The sequence below is a fragment of the Acipenser ruthenus genome, chromosome 8 (assembly GCF_902713425.1).
Source record: "Acipenser ruthenus chromosome 8, fAciRut3.2 maternal haplotype, whole genome shotgun sequence".
In the NCBI taxonomy this organism is placed as follows: Eukaryota; Metazoa; Chordata; class Actinopteri; order Acipenseriformes; family Acipenseridae; genus Acipenser; species Acipenser ruthenus.
In genome coordinates, this window is record NC_081196.1 from 43,108,962 (window position 1) to 43,125,355 (window position 16,394).

A 16,394-nucleotide genomic window follows, 5' to 3' on the forward strand; every position below is an offset into this window, starting at 1 on the left:
CAGAAGGCGTGAAGACCAGGCGGCCTCTGTTCCTGCTGTCAAACCCCCAAAACCACAAATCTACGGAACACTCTGCCTGGATTCAACTGTCGAATGCCCAATAGGTCTCTGCAGTGTGATGAGGTGAACTATCCCAATATTTCTCCCTAACCCTCAAAGTAGCGTGGACAGGATTCTATAATAGTGCTGTTCAGTATAAAATGATTAATGTGTAAGCTAGCCCACAGCTATGCTTTCAGAATAATCATGATGATGCCCCCTGGTGCAAAGGTGGGTTATGACGTCCTGTGCGAATTTGAACCCACTGCATATAGATTTTGTGTCCACATTTCCACATAGGATTTTTCTTATGCATACCCACCAAACATAGCCACTGGCAAGGTCACTATGAATAGCATTAGAAGCATTATTACAAGCAGTGCACATGAGTACAGAGGGTTTTCATAATCTCTCTCTATGAACTCTTTCGTCTTCTGAACATTCAATTTATTGTGTCCATGTATTGCACATTACAGTACATACTTGTTTGTTTTTTAACCCTGTAGCAGGGTAGAGTTGCGGTCAGGGCTGGTCAGCGGCAGGAAAGCAAATCAGAGTCAGAAGCTGCACTTTTAAAGTGCTGGTCGAGCACTTTTATTAAACAATAACAAAACACAATTTAACTTAAATAAAACACAATACTCACTATTTACACCGGCAGAGTTTCTGCCCTGTCACAAACCTTTAGAACACAAGTGACTATCAAACCAAATAGCAACTAGACGCAGGAAAATAAGATCATTAAAAGACACTTTCTCACTTTTCAACCAGAAAGTGGTGAAAACATAAGCCTCTTCATTGCCAATCTTTTAACAAAGATCACAAAACAAAAACATCTTTCTGTAGTTATTGCGACCGCCTCCGCCCACTCAAAGCACTGCTGGAATGAATAAAAACTGAATGAAAGTCATCACAGCAAACTACAAGAGATTAAAAGCTCAAGCATACTGGAGGCAAACAAGAATTGTTTAATCTCTGAAACGTTGATGAATGTCATCCTTGTTTATGTGAGTAATAACTCAAACATTCTGTTTCTAATTTGCAGTGGTGTGTGTCATTCGTAGCCTGTTACTCTAATCATAACTGCCGTCTGATGAATGTAACAAAGGCATGAAACTTCCCACTGAACAGAAACCACAAATGTGTCTCTGAAACGCTGTTATTTCAAACAGCAATAAAAAAAAAACTTGTCTTCCTGTATGAGCTACACAGAAGTGGTATGTAGTATTTAATTTGTTGCAAAGAATTCCTAAAGTTGAACTTTCAGCCACTGCCTGGCCACTTTGTTAGGACCTGCAACCAATATTGGGATGGGCCACTGTTTGTCCTGATCACAGCCATGACAAGACGTGGCATAAACTCCAGAAGGAAGGTGTTTTAAAGGATGGTATTTAATTCATTCATTAATATTTCAGGCATGTCAAGTAGCTTCTCTAACCATCTTTTCCATCTGTCCATCGCCATCTGTTTGTGGCCACGGCTGTCTCTCTTGGTGATTACTGTCCCGTTAGTTTGCTATTGCTGATCTGATGACTGAAGTCTTGGAGCAGCCTTCTAACATGCCTGTCCTTGATACTGAGGCAGCTGCTGATCTGGTCCTGTGTGTTATAATTATGTGCATCCCCTTAAACTGTTTAGTGTGGAAACAGGGTTTGGAGGTAAATATAAATTAATGCAATACATGGACTAAATGTAGCAACATTTACTGTATTTCTGTTTCGATTAAGGTTAATATCACAGATTCATGAGGGTGATTTTTTCCTCCTATAATGTAATTAATCTTGCGATCTTGACATAACAATTGAAATGTCGAAATCCTGAGATCTTTTGTCTTGTGATCTCAGCACAACAATTTTGATTGTTGAAATTCTGAGATCATTCCCTATGTGATATCGACATAGCAATTTGAAATGTCTAGATCCTGCGATAAAATATTTATTTATTTCCCCCATGTCATTACTGACAATTATGTGTTGTCAGCACAAATACATATTATCCCACATTCACTCGGGTCATTTCATGAGTTTACTGTATGCTCCAAAAAAAGCCTTCCTAATCTTCTAAATCCTAAAACAAAAGTGAAAGCCCTTTCTTCAAAGTAAATTAAAAATGGTCTTGAAATATGGCTGTCCATAAAAAGGAGAGATTTTCAGTGTCAAAAACTACTCCTAATGGTGAGCAGATGAGAATGGGAGATACAGTCATTTAATTTAGGCCCGAAACACATAAACTGAGAGTAAATTAGTGAACCATGGCAGTCTAAAAGCAATTAAAAGGCTTGTTTACTTTCTTCCCAAAACAGCATCATACAGTTTTCCAGTTCTCTTGACCTGAATGTCTGTAAATCCTGCTGCTTCCATGAGGTGGATGTACTCTGAGGGAGACCTTTCTCGCCCCTCTGTCTGCACCAGCATATTAAGTGAGTAGAGTTGGGTTGTTAGAGGACCGCTCTTGTCTTCATTCAATAAGGCTTCAATCAGCAGCAACCCACCTCCTAATTGTTCCAAGAAAGCAAGAAAATGTTTGTGAGCATTAAGGATTTGACTGTAATCTACTACAATCAGTTTATTTGACCTCACAAGACCCTGAAAGTCTATTAGCTGTATTAGTCACACAGTTAAGTGCATACCACAACAGTGCCCGTTCGTTCTCACATCATTTTCAGCACAACTGCCAATGATACTCCAAGGTCAGTCACGCTGGGCCTATGACAAGAGTCTCCTCTTCTGCTGTCTGGAGATGTGTCTCAGCTCAGCATAATAAACCTTTTACTGTTAAGCTTGGATTTTTTGTACAGTAGGTAATGGAATGATAGGGTCATCCAGGGTATCATGCTTTTTTTTTTTTTTTTTTGCTATTGAGCATGACTTATCTTAAATCAGTGGTCCATTAATAGATCTTTGAACATAAGTAAAACTAAGACTCTCAGTCTCTCAGTCTCTTTATGCCTCAATACCACATTTCTCAGAGTTACAAAACAGTATCCACTTATAAAAGGTAACGTGGTAAAAGCACAAAGAAGTGTAGTAATTCATAATAAAAACAGTTAAAGCATGGTAAAGCACTGTCAGACACTGGGAAGTACAGTAAAGAAAGCTAAAAAAAGACCAAGAAAAAGAACATCAGTTTAAGCATGTACAGTTTAAGCATGGTAACTGCAAAGTTACGATCAAATATACAGCACAATGTTAACATTTGAAAAGGCCCTTTTACAAGACAACGACAATACTGAGCGTTTTTGTTTAACCATGAAGCAAAGCTGGCTGCTCAAACTATGCAAAATAATTTCTGTTATAATAAGAGACACCCTAAACACAATGTATTAACTTACTGTTTCATTCATCCATAGTTTATGCTACTATGAATGATACGTTTGAGTGCTAGAGATTCAATAAGCACGGTCAAATGCAATCTGTTTTTGCACCATCGTATTTGTCTTTTACTAGCCACTGGATGTGGATGTGTTTATTGAAAGATTACTGGTTTTTCTATTCCTGTAATCGTGAATCAGTATCCGGGAGGCTTATGTTCTCAACATTTGCGTGCTCAGGAGACAAGTTGCCCTAAAGCATGTCTGGCACAACAGAACCAGGATATAACCCACAGCAACACTTTAAAGCACATGTTACTGGTGACAGCAAATTATATAAGTAATGCATGTCTATTATTTTATTGGGACTTGATAAAAACAACCCACATGTACCTTTTTAATGTAGAATTTTAAAAAAAATGGTTTCTTTTTTTTTCCATTCAACTTCATATCATCTACATAGCACATGTGTTAAAAAGGTTATATTTTCTCCTACCTGGAATTTCACAGGTATAAGTGCTTCTCCACCGCTCCACTAAACTGGGCTGCATGGTTCACTGCTAAATTTGTTCTGATAGTGTGTAAATATACAGTGCAGGTTAATGCATGCAGTGGGAAAGCAGTTTGTAGTTGCCCTGTACCTGTGTAGCTTTTAACTAGTTTTAGAGAGAGATTGCGTATGGCTTTTTAAAGACAGTCTGAGATGTACCAATGTTAGCATTGAATGAATAAAGGAATATAGACAACACAAAGTAAACCGTTAGAAAGAGGCGTAGAGGAGGCAGGTTTGTCGTTTTCATAACTCACAAACAGATTGCACTGGAATACCTGGTTTACAGGCCTTGTTCACTTTGATGAGCAGCTCCAGACATTTCTCGTCTGTCCAGTCGTGAAGAATCCGAGCCAGGATATAGAGGTCAGAGGCAGGAATGGGATCTCTAAAGAAGTCTCCTACAACATAAAAGTGTGTCTTCCCCTGTTAACTTGACTTATAGCACATGCTTTATATACTGTAGTTTGAGTACAGTAAATCAGTATTGGGTATTAATGTGTTACAGACCAAAATTACTGATCTGTACACCTGTTCCTTATTTGGTTTTTTCTATGTGTACTCTTGTACAGATCAGATGGAATCCAATGCACTTTCTAATGCAGCAGTCGATGAGTAAGCACATTCTGTGTTACTGAGCTGATAGTTTTGGACATGTTCCCCTTTCGTGAAGGCAACAAGGAGAGATTGCTTTTTCATTAGTCACTAAGTGCATACAAACTTACAACTTCAGGAGAAAAGGGGTATTGTGTGTGAAAACAGTACTCGATAAAAAAAATAATGGAAACCCTAAATAACAACAGGAGTCCTATATACAACACGATGAAGTAATTCATTCCTAGAAAACATTGGCAATTGATGTGGTTCAATACTCCTGAATTGAAAGACCTCTCTCTACTCTTAGGTCTCAGGCCTCTCCCAAACAGAAAAAGACTGTGCTGGACTGAAGTCTGCCTTGTGCACCTCGAATCAATCATGAACAAACTGCTGTTGTGGATTTTAAGCCTGTTTACCATATCAATGATATGGTGCACTGATGTGGTAAACTTGTTTTCTAATCACCCTGTATAATGTTCAGATACAAAAGGGATGTCTCATTTACATATAAAATATGGGAGGCGAGTACAATACAAATTAGGTGTGGCGGCTCTAAATAACTGAGTGTTATCCAATTCTTCAGCAACAATGGTTGATATTGATACCAATAATGACTAACGACAGCCTTACTTATGAATCTGTCTTTACACAGCTCAACAAAGCCAGCAATGGTAGAAAGATGAGATTCTGAATGTTTCTGTACAATCGTATCATATCTGATGACTGCTATTTCTAAACACATTATGAAGGTTCACTTCTGTGGTACATTACTCTCATACAGAAAAAAACACATTGAACAGGTAATGTTCCATTAAAACATTACAGTAAGTGATAACCCATGTTGATGAAACTAGCCGGAGATTTACACTCCACTAATTTCTCCTGCAATAAGTTATTGATCTCTTGGTATCTTTCGCAGCATGAATTCCTGTGAGAATACCTTCATGGAATGAAATTCTCCTCTCATCCGACGACACAAAGTGCTCCTTTGCCATTTGTACAACCTTAGGGAGATCGAAGATTGTCACCATGGATTCTGGGTATGCAGACACACACTGTTTGGCTACAGCACCACTGCAACCTTCAAAAAGAACAGAAGAGGTCACAGTGAATTGCATCACTTGACATACAATAAAAACGACTCATTTATATTGTAACGAACATTGATGGTAAGACTCCACAGACCGTAATACAGTTCACAAATTCTCTGTTTATTATAGCAAATTACAGTAGCGACAGATAGCTCTCACTTTTTCAACCCCCGCACTACCACAGACACTCATATTTATACTCCCATACAAGGTCATAAACAGATACAAGTAAAACAGCACAATCATAAACCATTGCCCTTTACAATAAATACAAAGTATTACATTAAACATATCCCACCCAATCACAACCAGTTCCCTGCATTGCCGGGTGCACTCTGTTACATACTGCACGTGAACTAAGGGAGCCTGGTGTGTGACTTTAGCACCAACAGTCCAGCAGTACTCCTGGCCACAAATAATAATGCTGCTCACACTCACAGTTACAGTATTGTTTTAAAACATTTAACACTCTAGATCATAGATTCCAAGTCAACCTTTTCCCCAAAATACTAGTGAAGTACCCTTATATTATGCTGATATTGGCAATTGATATGGCACTGCAACACTACCAGTATGCATTGTTTACTATCATTGTGAAACCATAATATTCATATCTCTGTGATAGTATTCTACCAATGGTTTGCACTGTGCTACAATAAGCCCCTAGTAGAGAACACTTGCACTGCCATTATAGTGACACAAGGTAGAATTGGAACATCATCAGTATTGAAAATGTTAACGTAATGATTTGTTTTCGAGCCTAAAAAAATAAATGCATATGCAAAGAATGAACAAAAGCTGGCAAGCAAAGTAGGACACAGGAAGCTTTTGTAAGAGATTGTTCTGATGTAACAAGAGTATTGATTGAAACAACATTTTGCACACATTGTTTATTCCCTTATTTCACAGTGGTACTGTACTGTAGATGTTTTCAAGATTGCAAATTTCACAAATTGCCTTTTTTTTTAATTGTGATAAAAAAATGAGGTAATTATTTAAAAAATAAATAACTTCAAAATGAGACAGTAAGAAACATAAATCATTTATGTTTTCATCAACAGTGTTTTATTGAAACCTCACATTTACATTACCATTATAGGGATGGAAATAAGAATTCTATTGCATAGTAGTTTCACTGATTCTAGGCTTCACTGTGAGATTGATTAGCCACAGCATATAGGTAACAAGCTCAGGTGTGTTCTGTTAAACTCATAGTAAAACCAGGAATGGATCAAACCGCTATGAAATGGGAGTCTTATTTCCATCCCTGAACTAGCAACATACAGTAACCCCCTATAGTGAGTGTATTATCCCCAATTCATACTCTCCTACACTTCTCTGGGTTTCTCTTGACCATTTCTCTTGAATAAATGATGTTCACTATCTCTAATTTCTTCCAATTTCTTATATTTGATACAAATGCTTTTACAGTTTTCCAAGCCTTAGTCATTCTTCTTTGTTCCTAAGCATGGTTCTGGTACACTTTGTTATCCTGCGACCATGATACACTGCTGTACATTTCAATATAAACATATTTGTTGCCCTTGTAAACTACATTATAATTAAAAGCATTTATCTCTGCTATTGATGTTTTGCTGCTCCTTCTTGTATACCTTACTTGCTTCTGTTTCATCTCTGTCAGCAGCTTTTACATACCTGACTTCCTCAATACATAGTTTTTCCTAATCTCACTTTCATCATCTTACAAAATATTCCAGTCTCTTATCCAAGCCTGGTTTGTTTTTAACTGGCCTGAAAGTGAGAAATATCATTGGTTAAAATTTGAGAGAGAACCCATTAGGTTAAAAAAAAAAAACATGTAATTACCCACCACCTCACCAGCAGAATAGCACAAAACCAAGTGTAACCCGCAACAAAAATAACACACATTATTATTATGATTTTACATCTAAAAACAGGGTGTCGTGTCCATGCTGGCACCTCTCTAAACTGCCAAGTGGCACCACTGTTTACAGTGCTCAAACAACCATGATGACATGTGATATGTTCTACTGGTTGCCAATGTTGACATGTGTATTATTATTTATTTATTTCTTAGCAGACGTGTACGGTTGGAGGGTAGTTTGTTTGCCATCCCCTATTCTATATACTCAATACAGAAAATACAAATGTTCCTTTCCACTTGTCAGAGCCTGAAATGATTTGCACTATGTGTTTTAGATTAATTAAGCTTATATATATATATATATATATATATATATATATATATATATATATATATATATATATATATATATATATACTGTATATATGATGACTGCTCAACCAGTCTTCACCTTGGTAATCTTCTGATCTTATTTCCTGTCCCTGACCTTTAACCCAGATGCAGTAGGCAAAAGGGTGTGTGTGTGTGGAGAGAGAGAGAGAGAGAGAGAGAGAGAGAGAGAGAGAGAGAGAGAGAGAGAGAGAGAGAATGTATTTATGATTTCATAGCAACACCTTGTGGACAAAAAATGACAACCACAGTATCAACTAAATAGTAAACAGAAAATACTTACTTACTTACTTATTAGATGCCTGCAATGGATACTATTTATTTATGTGCAATCATATTTACTGTGGTTTACTTAGGGTGTACCAACTCAAACCTGTTTTACCTCCAATGTTGGGTTTCCTATTTGAAAGCACATACACAGCAAAGTCTGCTTATTATTACTCCAAGATATAAAGAATATTTTAACACAAACTGGTTCAAAATGCTTGTAGATACAAATACCTACCCCCAAGATCGTATATGCTTTGAAAAGGTGAGAGGTCAAAGGCTGTGACAACATCTTTTCCACATATATTCCAAACCGAATTCATGAGCTTCATGAATGTAATCATTTCTTCATCTGATCTGAAAGGGGAACAGCAATAAGAACATACATTTAGAGAAAGGAACATTATTTGAATGCACCTTGTATTCCGCTAAACTAAATATCAATGAGAAGCTAACCGTTTTGACAACGAATAGATTTATTGTCATGTTCGTACTTAATATGCAGCTTTGCTGCATGATTTTACTGTTTGGTAGTTGGTTGCTTTTCTGAATGACGTGGCATGTCCACAATGGCATCAGCAGTTGTTTAACATACAGTATAACAGAGGCTTGGAGTAAACCAGCACCTCCTAGTGTGCAGGGTGTGGTATCCCCCCTGTTTTGTAGCATGCAATGGTCAGCGGTGTGAAATAAACTTAATAAACAAACTTCTATGCAATGCAATACACTAAACCTTTTTCTAGAATCTAACTGTGACCTTGGCGTTAAAATAGCTAAAAAGGTTCCTCATAGCCCAGTGCAGGGTCTCTCGCAACAATAAACTAGCTCCCAAGCTGTACAGCTGGCTGTCAAAGAATAAAATATATAGTTCCTGTCAGTGTGTTAAACCATTTCTCCTTGGCACCTGATAGTATTTCAGTTTTCTCTAATAATGCTTTACGTTTCAATTTGACATATCCCCAATGCTAACCCAGGAAGTAAACCAATTAAAGCTGGCGTAGTGCCCCAATAGTTTTAATTAGAAAATGCCTAACACAAGACAATTAGCAAATTAATTGTCCCAAGAGCATAACAGTCAGGAAATGGGCTTCGCTAACTGTGCAAAGGAAGGACATGTAATAGTTCATCAAATAAACTGTCGCTTTAAAGTACCTTAATCTCATGCTTTCACTATTGGAAATATCCTGGGGGATATTTAAAAGAATCTTGGTGACCTCAAAGAGGCTGTCATAATATGCATATGGTACAACAGAGTGTAACAATAAACTTCTCCACTCTGCCCCTAGTGGATGTTAAAAACACAGCAGTGAGCCACAAACCTTACAACACAGGCAGTGTACCAGATGTACCTAGTGGTGAGACATGATTCTGAGAGCTCTATTAATGCAAACCAAAAAAAAAAAAAAAAACAAGGATGTGTTCACTGAAACAGAAAAATGATGCAAAGTGAAAGTAAACAAGAAGAAACATACATTAAGATAGTTGCACTTTAAGGGCCTCAGTTACTAAAGGTGCTTATGAGATAACACACGTGTTATCCAAGGATAAGACTTGTGCTAGATAATCCCGTATTTATCGACCACGATAAAGCGTGATTTAAAGCATAAGACTTGAGTTAGCACGCACGCCTTAAAAATAACACGATGGGTACATTAGCATCTGCTGAATATGCTAAATACATGGTGATGTATTCAAATAAAGTACCACGATAGCACTAATGAGGCTAATGATATTCAGACGATATTTACTAAACTGTGCTAACCATGAAGCACACCTTAAATCCTGTGCTAGATAGCACTGATGGAAAGCAGGTGTTACGAGCCGAGATCCGTCTTAAGGCTGTCTGTCAGCACAAGGTACAGGTATATGTATGTGTCTAGGTAGGATTGTTTATAACTTTGTATTTTGGTTCTTTGCTTTTATACCTCATTTATTTTTGCGATCCTGCCTTTCAGCCGTTATAGAGTATTTAATACATTTAGCAAAAGTCAAGAACTGACAACTGCGAATCTCAATCTCTGCTCATTCCTTTATAGTCAGTGGCCCCTATGTCGTTCGTTAAGACACGCCTTATCACGTCGTAATATGCTATTGATTTCCATAGCACGCGTCTTAATAAGCATTCACATTAGTAAATACCAACTTATTTATAGTTTTAAGACGCTTGTTATGAGATTGTGTTAACACGTGTCTTATGGCTACTTTTAAGAACCTTTAGTAAATGAGGCTCTTAGTGTCCAAGGGATGAGGGAATCTACCCAGTAGCACTATGATCAATCATCCACCAGCTAAATCTCTTCTGAACTGATCATACTTCTTATATGGGTTATACCAGTCTGTTGGTGTTTATATATCTCTATGGATACTAACACTGTGACTCAACACACCTGAGGTGTAGGTGTGTGAGTACCTCATGATAGCACACACCCTATTATGAGTACATAATTCTGTAAATAGTAGACCACTGATAGAGAGGGTGCATCTGGACAGCTTGGGTAACAGCCAGTTGTTGAAGTGTGAAGCAGGAGATATAACCTGACCTGTACCTTTCAATCATGTGCACCGGAGAAAAACGAGATTACATTGCCAGAAAAGTCATTTTCACAGGCACTCTCGCTGTGTAACAAATCCTTAGGCAAGTATTTTAGGAGCACAGCCAGTATGCTACTGGATGACATGCCCACTGTTCCATCTGCATGTGTAGTGTGCAGTAGTTAGGCGAGTATAGGCAAAAATCCTTTCCTTAAATATACCTTGTATTTCTTACATAACACTTATAGAGCATGACAGGGTCAACCGATATATTACTTCATATACCATAAAGTAATGCTGTCCCAAGGTTCTTCGAAAATGTCACACTTCTCATACAGATGGCCCGTGGTTAAAAGTAACCCGTGGTTAAAATACTCGTACTATTGCCTAAGGATTCATTACAGTTGGAAAAGATCTCAAGAGCATTACTCAACGCAAGCACCTCTTCATACACAGAGAAAACACGTAAGAAATGCCTAATCAGAAAAAGGGAGGTTTCTTTTACCTGTACAAGGCTTCGAATAGGTCACCTGAACTGACACCAAACGCTTTTTCATATTGGTTCTTCCCTTCTCTGGAAAGAAATACAATGCTGTCAGTGTTGTTCTAAATGTATCAAAACAACCAGACTGTATCCGTTTTAAATACATACTGCTACTATTTTCATCACATTGTTATTACATTTGTTTATATGCCATCACATCTTAATGGCAGTTTCATCATTATCAGGCACAAATTTGACCGTAGGGGCAGTGGTGTACGTAATAACTTAATGAAAGTAGTGGTATTTCTTTGTAAATTGATTTACATTTTTAAATTGACTAATTGTGATGATCTAGGGGGGCAGTGTGTTAGGGCAAAGGTGGCAATGTAGTGCCCCCCGTTATTGTCAATTGTATTCTTGTATGGTAATGAGGGAGCGGGTGGAGGATTATGGGTACTGTGTTTCTACTCCAATGGCCTGGAGTATCTGTGTATTGGGCAGGTTCCTGCTGAATTCTTTTGAGTTGAGCAGCCTGAATAAAGTGCCACAGCCACCTAAAACAGAACTAGTGCTTTGTGGCCTGTTATTGCAACCTACAACACGTCACAGTATTAACTTGTTCTAATGTTTTTAAAGGGTGCACTTACCTCACAGCATCTGCCAGGTAGTGCCAGCACAGGTAGATGGTTTGTGAGTTGTACTGTATTGAATGAAATAAAGACTTTGGGCTTGTTCTGGTCAGATATATCCTGGAAAGCTCTGTGTTGCTGTACAGTGCTGAAACAAATTTTTTTTAACAGCATTGCTTAAAAAATGAAATACATACATATGAATAAGTAGATGAACAGAAAATGCACTTAGAAACTTCATTGTCCAGGTAAGTCTCTGAACCCTATATTGAAGTAAGTGCCAACTGTAAAAACTAGCAACAGAAATCTAAATTACAGTGAGTATGAAGTGATGCCCAACATGGTGCACCTCAGCAAGGAGCTGTCGGAAAGATCTACATAATATTGTATATGAGGACTGAGGATCAAACTGCAGTCTCCAGTTTCAGAGAACCACAGAATATCTGCTGTGCACAAAAGATAAGGGGTCCTTTAGTGGAGCTGACTAGATTTTTACATTACTCAGTCAGCTGGTTCAACATAGTGAATTGTAGACACCACTTTGTCACAGACTACAAATTTACTGTACGGGGATGTAGACAAGAATGTCAGTTTGTAGTCAGAAGCTACAGATGAACCAATAAGAGAAGACAGAGAATGGTCCATTGTGATATTTGCTTCAATCAATACACATAAAACTGAGTAACAGACTGAATATGAACATGTTTTAGAACACAAATCTGGCCTGTTTATGTGATGTATAAAAAGTTGCTTATCTAGACGGCGAGGTATTAAAACAAAAAATCTGTACCTTCTCCATTCTGAATGTCTGCGTGTAGAAGCTGCAACCCCACACAGGCCATGAGCAATCTCTCCATGCCATCAACACTCGTCTTCAGGCCCTTTGCAATATCAGCTGAAGACGTAGATTGCTCGGACACCAACAAAAAGTCAAACACACCAAGTTCACAAGCTGCAAACAAGGTCTGTGGGGGAAAAATGTACCCATGTCAGAGAACATGCTCCCCCTGAATATTCATTCTCTCTGGGACCAATATTTGGGAATATTTATACCCCCTTATTTTTGTAACAAAGTAATCTTTCTTTGCATATAAGTCTATATCCATGCACTTTCAAATAAAACCTTAATGTTAAGACCACTCCCTAACCCTAACCTTAACCCTAACCCTAAACTTGTATCGCCCAGCCCCCTCTATCTAACAGGTCCAGTCTGACCTACAATTATAACAGCATGCAAACATTGCTCACGTTTACTAGCATTATACATGAATAATTTACATTAAAATAGGATAAATAATAAACATCATGCTGGGGGTACAAATATTCAATGAATAATTCTTCCTGGGGGAACAAATATTCATTTACACTGCCACTTTTTAAACACTTCTACAGTTGAAAACATTCTTAACTTAAAACTACACTTACACCATTATCAGAAATTTAACAAATTAGGTGGTCTGTCCTTACAGAGCTACATACAATATTTACATGAATTGCAGTGTGAATGTTGTTAAGAGGTTTCTATCTTCCCAATAGAATGGTTGTAAGACAATCAGTTGACAAGTGAAAGGTCACACATTTCTGCAATTTGCGTGAAGATACAGGTACATGAGTGTGGTTCAGAATTGGTAGGAATATATTGACTAGCCTCCTTTTCTTAAGTTGAAGATATTTTGGTTCTTTGCTTTTATACCTCAGTTTGTAATATGCAGCTATTTCATAGGCAATGCTAAAATGAAAAGCTGCTGCTGCTTCAGCTGCAATCAGAACAATGTGACATCCAGCAAAGACACCACGATGCAGCCGTTTATCTCTAGTGTTGGATCTGAAATATATGCATTGACAAAATAAAACAATTTTCACCCAAACAAGGAGGACAAATAAGGAGAGTTTTAAGGATTGGATTCAACTAGCTCCAAGTTGATGCTCTTTGTATTCCCTTTGCATAAACCCTAGTTTCTAATACTTCTAGAAATTACTGGTGCCAAATTGTGTGACTTAGTTAAGAACTAAATACCATTAACTTCATCGTAACATAATTGCACAATGGAGCTCAAATGGCTAATACAAGAAACAAACACTATATTGTACATAGTTTGAGGCAAACTGTGTTTTGGCATGAAATCAATACCTTTACGCAGGATTTGTGTGAAAGAATCACATTCTTTGTCTTAATAAATGAAAATGAAGCAATGAATACAAAGACTCTGATGGAAACCAAGGAAAGAAAATAACTCTTCAATTGCCTTCAGCCAAAACCAGTATTTTCCTTTTTTCAATTTGTTAAACAAGCACTGAAAGGTTTAAATTCAACTGAAATACATTATACAACAAAGGAAAGTAAAGTTAAAAATAGTCATAATGCCTTTTCAGAACAGTTTTTTTATTTTTTTTAAGATCTACATTTAGCTAAATAAATGTATATTGACTTGCAGCTTGGTACTATATTTTGAAATCCAGTTCTCCTAAATTTCCACATTTTTTTCACTTTCTTTATGAAAACGAATATTACACTTTCACAAAATGTGTAAATAAGGTAGCTGTAAAAGTTGTGTCTCCCGGGTTGCAAAATAGTTTTACTTAAGATGGTCATGACAGCTGATATGACAGAGTTTGACGGAGGGGTGATAATACGCAGTTCCCTCTGAGAATAGACTTCACTGTAGAATGACATCCCCATTCATTGAGGAATGATCATGTAAACCCCGGAATTATTTAAACACTTTGCAGAATGCCAACTTATCACCTCGCAACCATTCAAAATACTATCTATTACATATAAAAAACAATAATATAAATTGTCCTCATACAAACCCTCATCATCATTTAAAACTGATTGAACATATTAAAAGCTGTACTTTAGTGAAGCAAACTTTCTATGATTTTAGTCTTGAAAAGTAGTAGTTAGAAAATGAGGAATCACAAGTATTATGCACAAACTTACAGTATACTTTTCATTTGCAGCTAATATAATAATAGAATATATTTTCAAATATTCTAAATCCAACTAAAAAGGGTTGAAAACAAAGCAAACAAAAGAAAAATCATATTCTCGGCACATTATTAGCCTGATAAGCATCCTGTCCCTTTTATCTTACCTTGGACACCAAGAAGCCCTCCATGTAGTCCAATATCTTCTTTGGGTATTCAATATCATTTGAAGAATTCATCCTAGCCTTTTCAATAGAAGGTTCTATACTTGTGTATACTTGTCCAATGTGTGCCCCTTATTGCAAAACCCGAGCCCTCAATGAAATGATTTACTTGTAAAGGCCACTAGTTCTTTAATTATGCCTCAGCATTTTCTGTGGTGAGGCAACATTCAATAATCAGATAAAGAGCTTTTAGCTCCAGAGGTATTGAAGGACAAGGGGCGTTCCTGGTTGGTGACAGTCATACTCAAATCAGCTTTTCTGTGCTGTTTTTTGTATTACACCGTGTAACAATTTTTATTTTTATTTTTTTGGTTCCTGGGTAGTAAGTGTTATTTCCTAATTGCTTATGCCTCAAAAGTATAGAAAATGGCTATTATTCCCCACAAACTTTGCTTTTGTGACCAGGACAGTGATATTTTGAAATTTACCTATTTTTCAGAACATTTCAGATAGATTCAGTGCTGAGTAAACTTGGAGTAACTTCTAGAACTTTCTACTAATATAAATAGTAGTATAAATACAGGGGCCTTAAGCCCACCAGTTCAGTTTAGTTCTAGCTGCCTAAGTGGATACATATCTGCATTTTTCTGAGGTGGCATCAAGAGGCTGCAAACATCCGGCAGACGCATTTTGCTATGTCTCTGGCCAATTTATCAAGACAAGAGCGAAAAAGTACTCCGTGGAAGCATCTGCTAAGATGTGTGAGGCCTACAAGGCATCTCGGAATTTTATGTTATAAAATTTGTTAAAATTTTTAAAATTGTAAAAGTTTTTAATTTTAAAATGTTTTACAATTTTCAATGTTATTGAAAAAATATATCATATATGAAAAATGTTGCGAGAATCTCTTACACATTAGTCATGGATGAAAGTGTGCAAGTCGCAGATCAGAGGAAGCGTCACCAACCTTTTTCCAGCTTCTTCACCCGTCAAGATGGGCTCTGCTTCTGCCACAATGTGACCAGTCTGTTCGAGGCAATCGGAATCGCCTGTAACCAGAATGAGTGGCGCCTCTTCATTGACAGCTCATCCAGGAGCCTCAAAGCCGTGCTGCTCCATAATGGTAACAAGTACCCGTCTCTTCCCCTGGCTCACTCGGTGCACCTCAAAGAGGATTACAACAGCATCAAGACCTTGCTGGACGCCTTGAAGTATGATGAGTATGGCTGGGAGGTCATAGGAGACTTCAAAATGGTGGCATTCCTGATGGGTCTCCAAGGCGGTTTTACCAAGTTTCCCTGCTATCTTTGCCTTTGGGACAGCAGGGACACCAAGGCCCACTACCACAGGTGGGACTGGCCACAGCGGACGGAGTTCTCTGTGGGGAGGAACAACGTCAAGTGGGAGCCACTGGTGGACCCCCGGAAGGTGCTGATGCCACCACTGCACATCAAATTGGGCCTTATGAAACAATTTGTCAGAGCTCTTGATAAGGAGTCGGCAGCCTTCAATACCTTCAAGACTTCTTCCCTAAGCTGTCTGAGGCAAAGGTCAAAGCCGGTGT

At 37.7% G+C, this 16,394-nt stretch overlaps 1 protein-coding gene across 1 annotated transcript; it reads right to left on the reverse strand.

Annotated features, from left to right (window-relative positions):
- Positions 1-585: 585 nt before the first annotated feature.
- asmt (acetylserotonin O-methyltransferase) lies at positions 586-15,036 on the reverse strand. Its single transcript, XM_034010572.3, has 8 exons — positions 14,834-15,036; positions 12,526-12,700; positions 11,754-11,883; positions 11,128-11,196; positions 8,329-8,447; positions 5,437-5,577; positions 4,178-4,300; positions 586-2,533 (listed from the first exon to the last, which is right to left on the reverse strand). The coding sequence occupies exons 1-8, from the start codon at positions 14,903-14,905 to the stop codon at positions 2,322-2,324; spliced, it is 1,041 nt and encodes a 346-aa protein (XP_033866463.1). The 5' UTR covers positions 14,906-15,036; the 3' UTR covers positions 586-2,321.
- Between the last annotated feature and the right edge of the window lie 1,358 nt (positions 15,037-16,394).

Bases quoted from the DNA above. Each gene is read 5' to 3' on its own strand.
- asmt (XM_034010572.3), bottom strand. From the start codon at position 14,905: ATGAATTCTTCAAATGATATTGAATACCCAAAGAAGATATTGGACTAC. The intron at 12,701-14,833 runs GTAAGATAAAAG...TTTCCCCCACAG, and splicing joins AGGGCTTCTTGGTGTCCAAG to ACCTTGTTTGCAGCTTGTGA. The intron at 5,578-8,328 runs GTAGGTATTTGT...TTCTTTTTGAAG, and splicing joins AAGCATATACGATCTTGGGG to GTTGCAGTGGTGCTGTAGCC.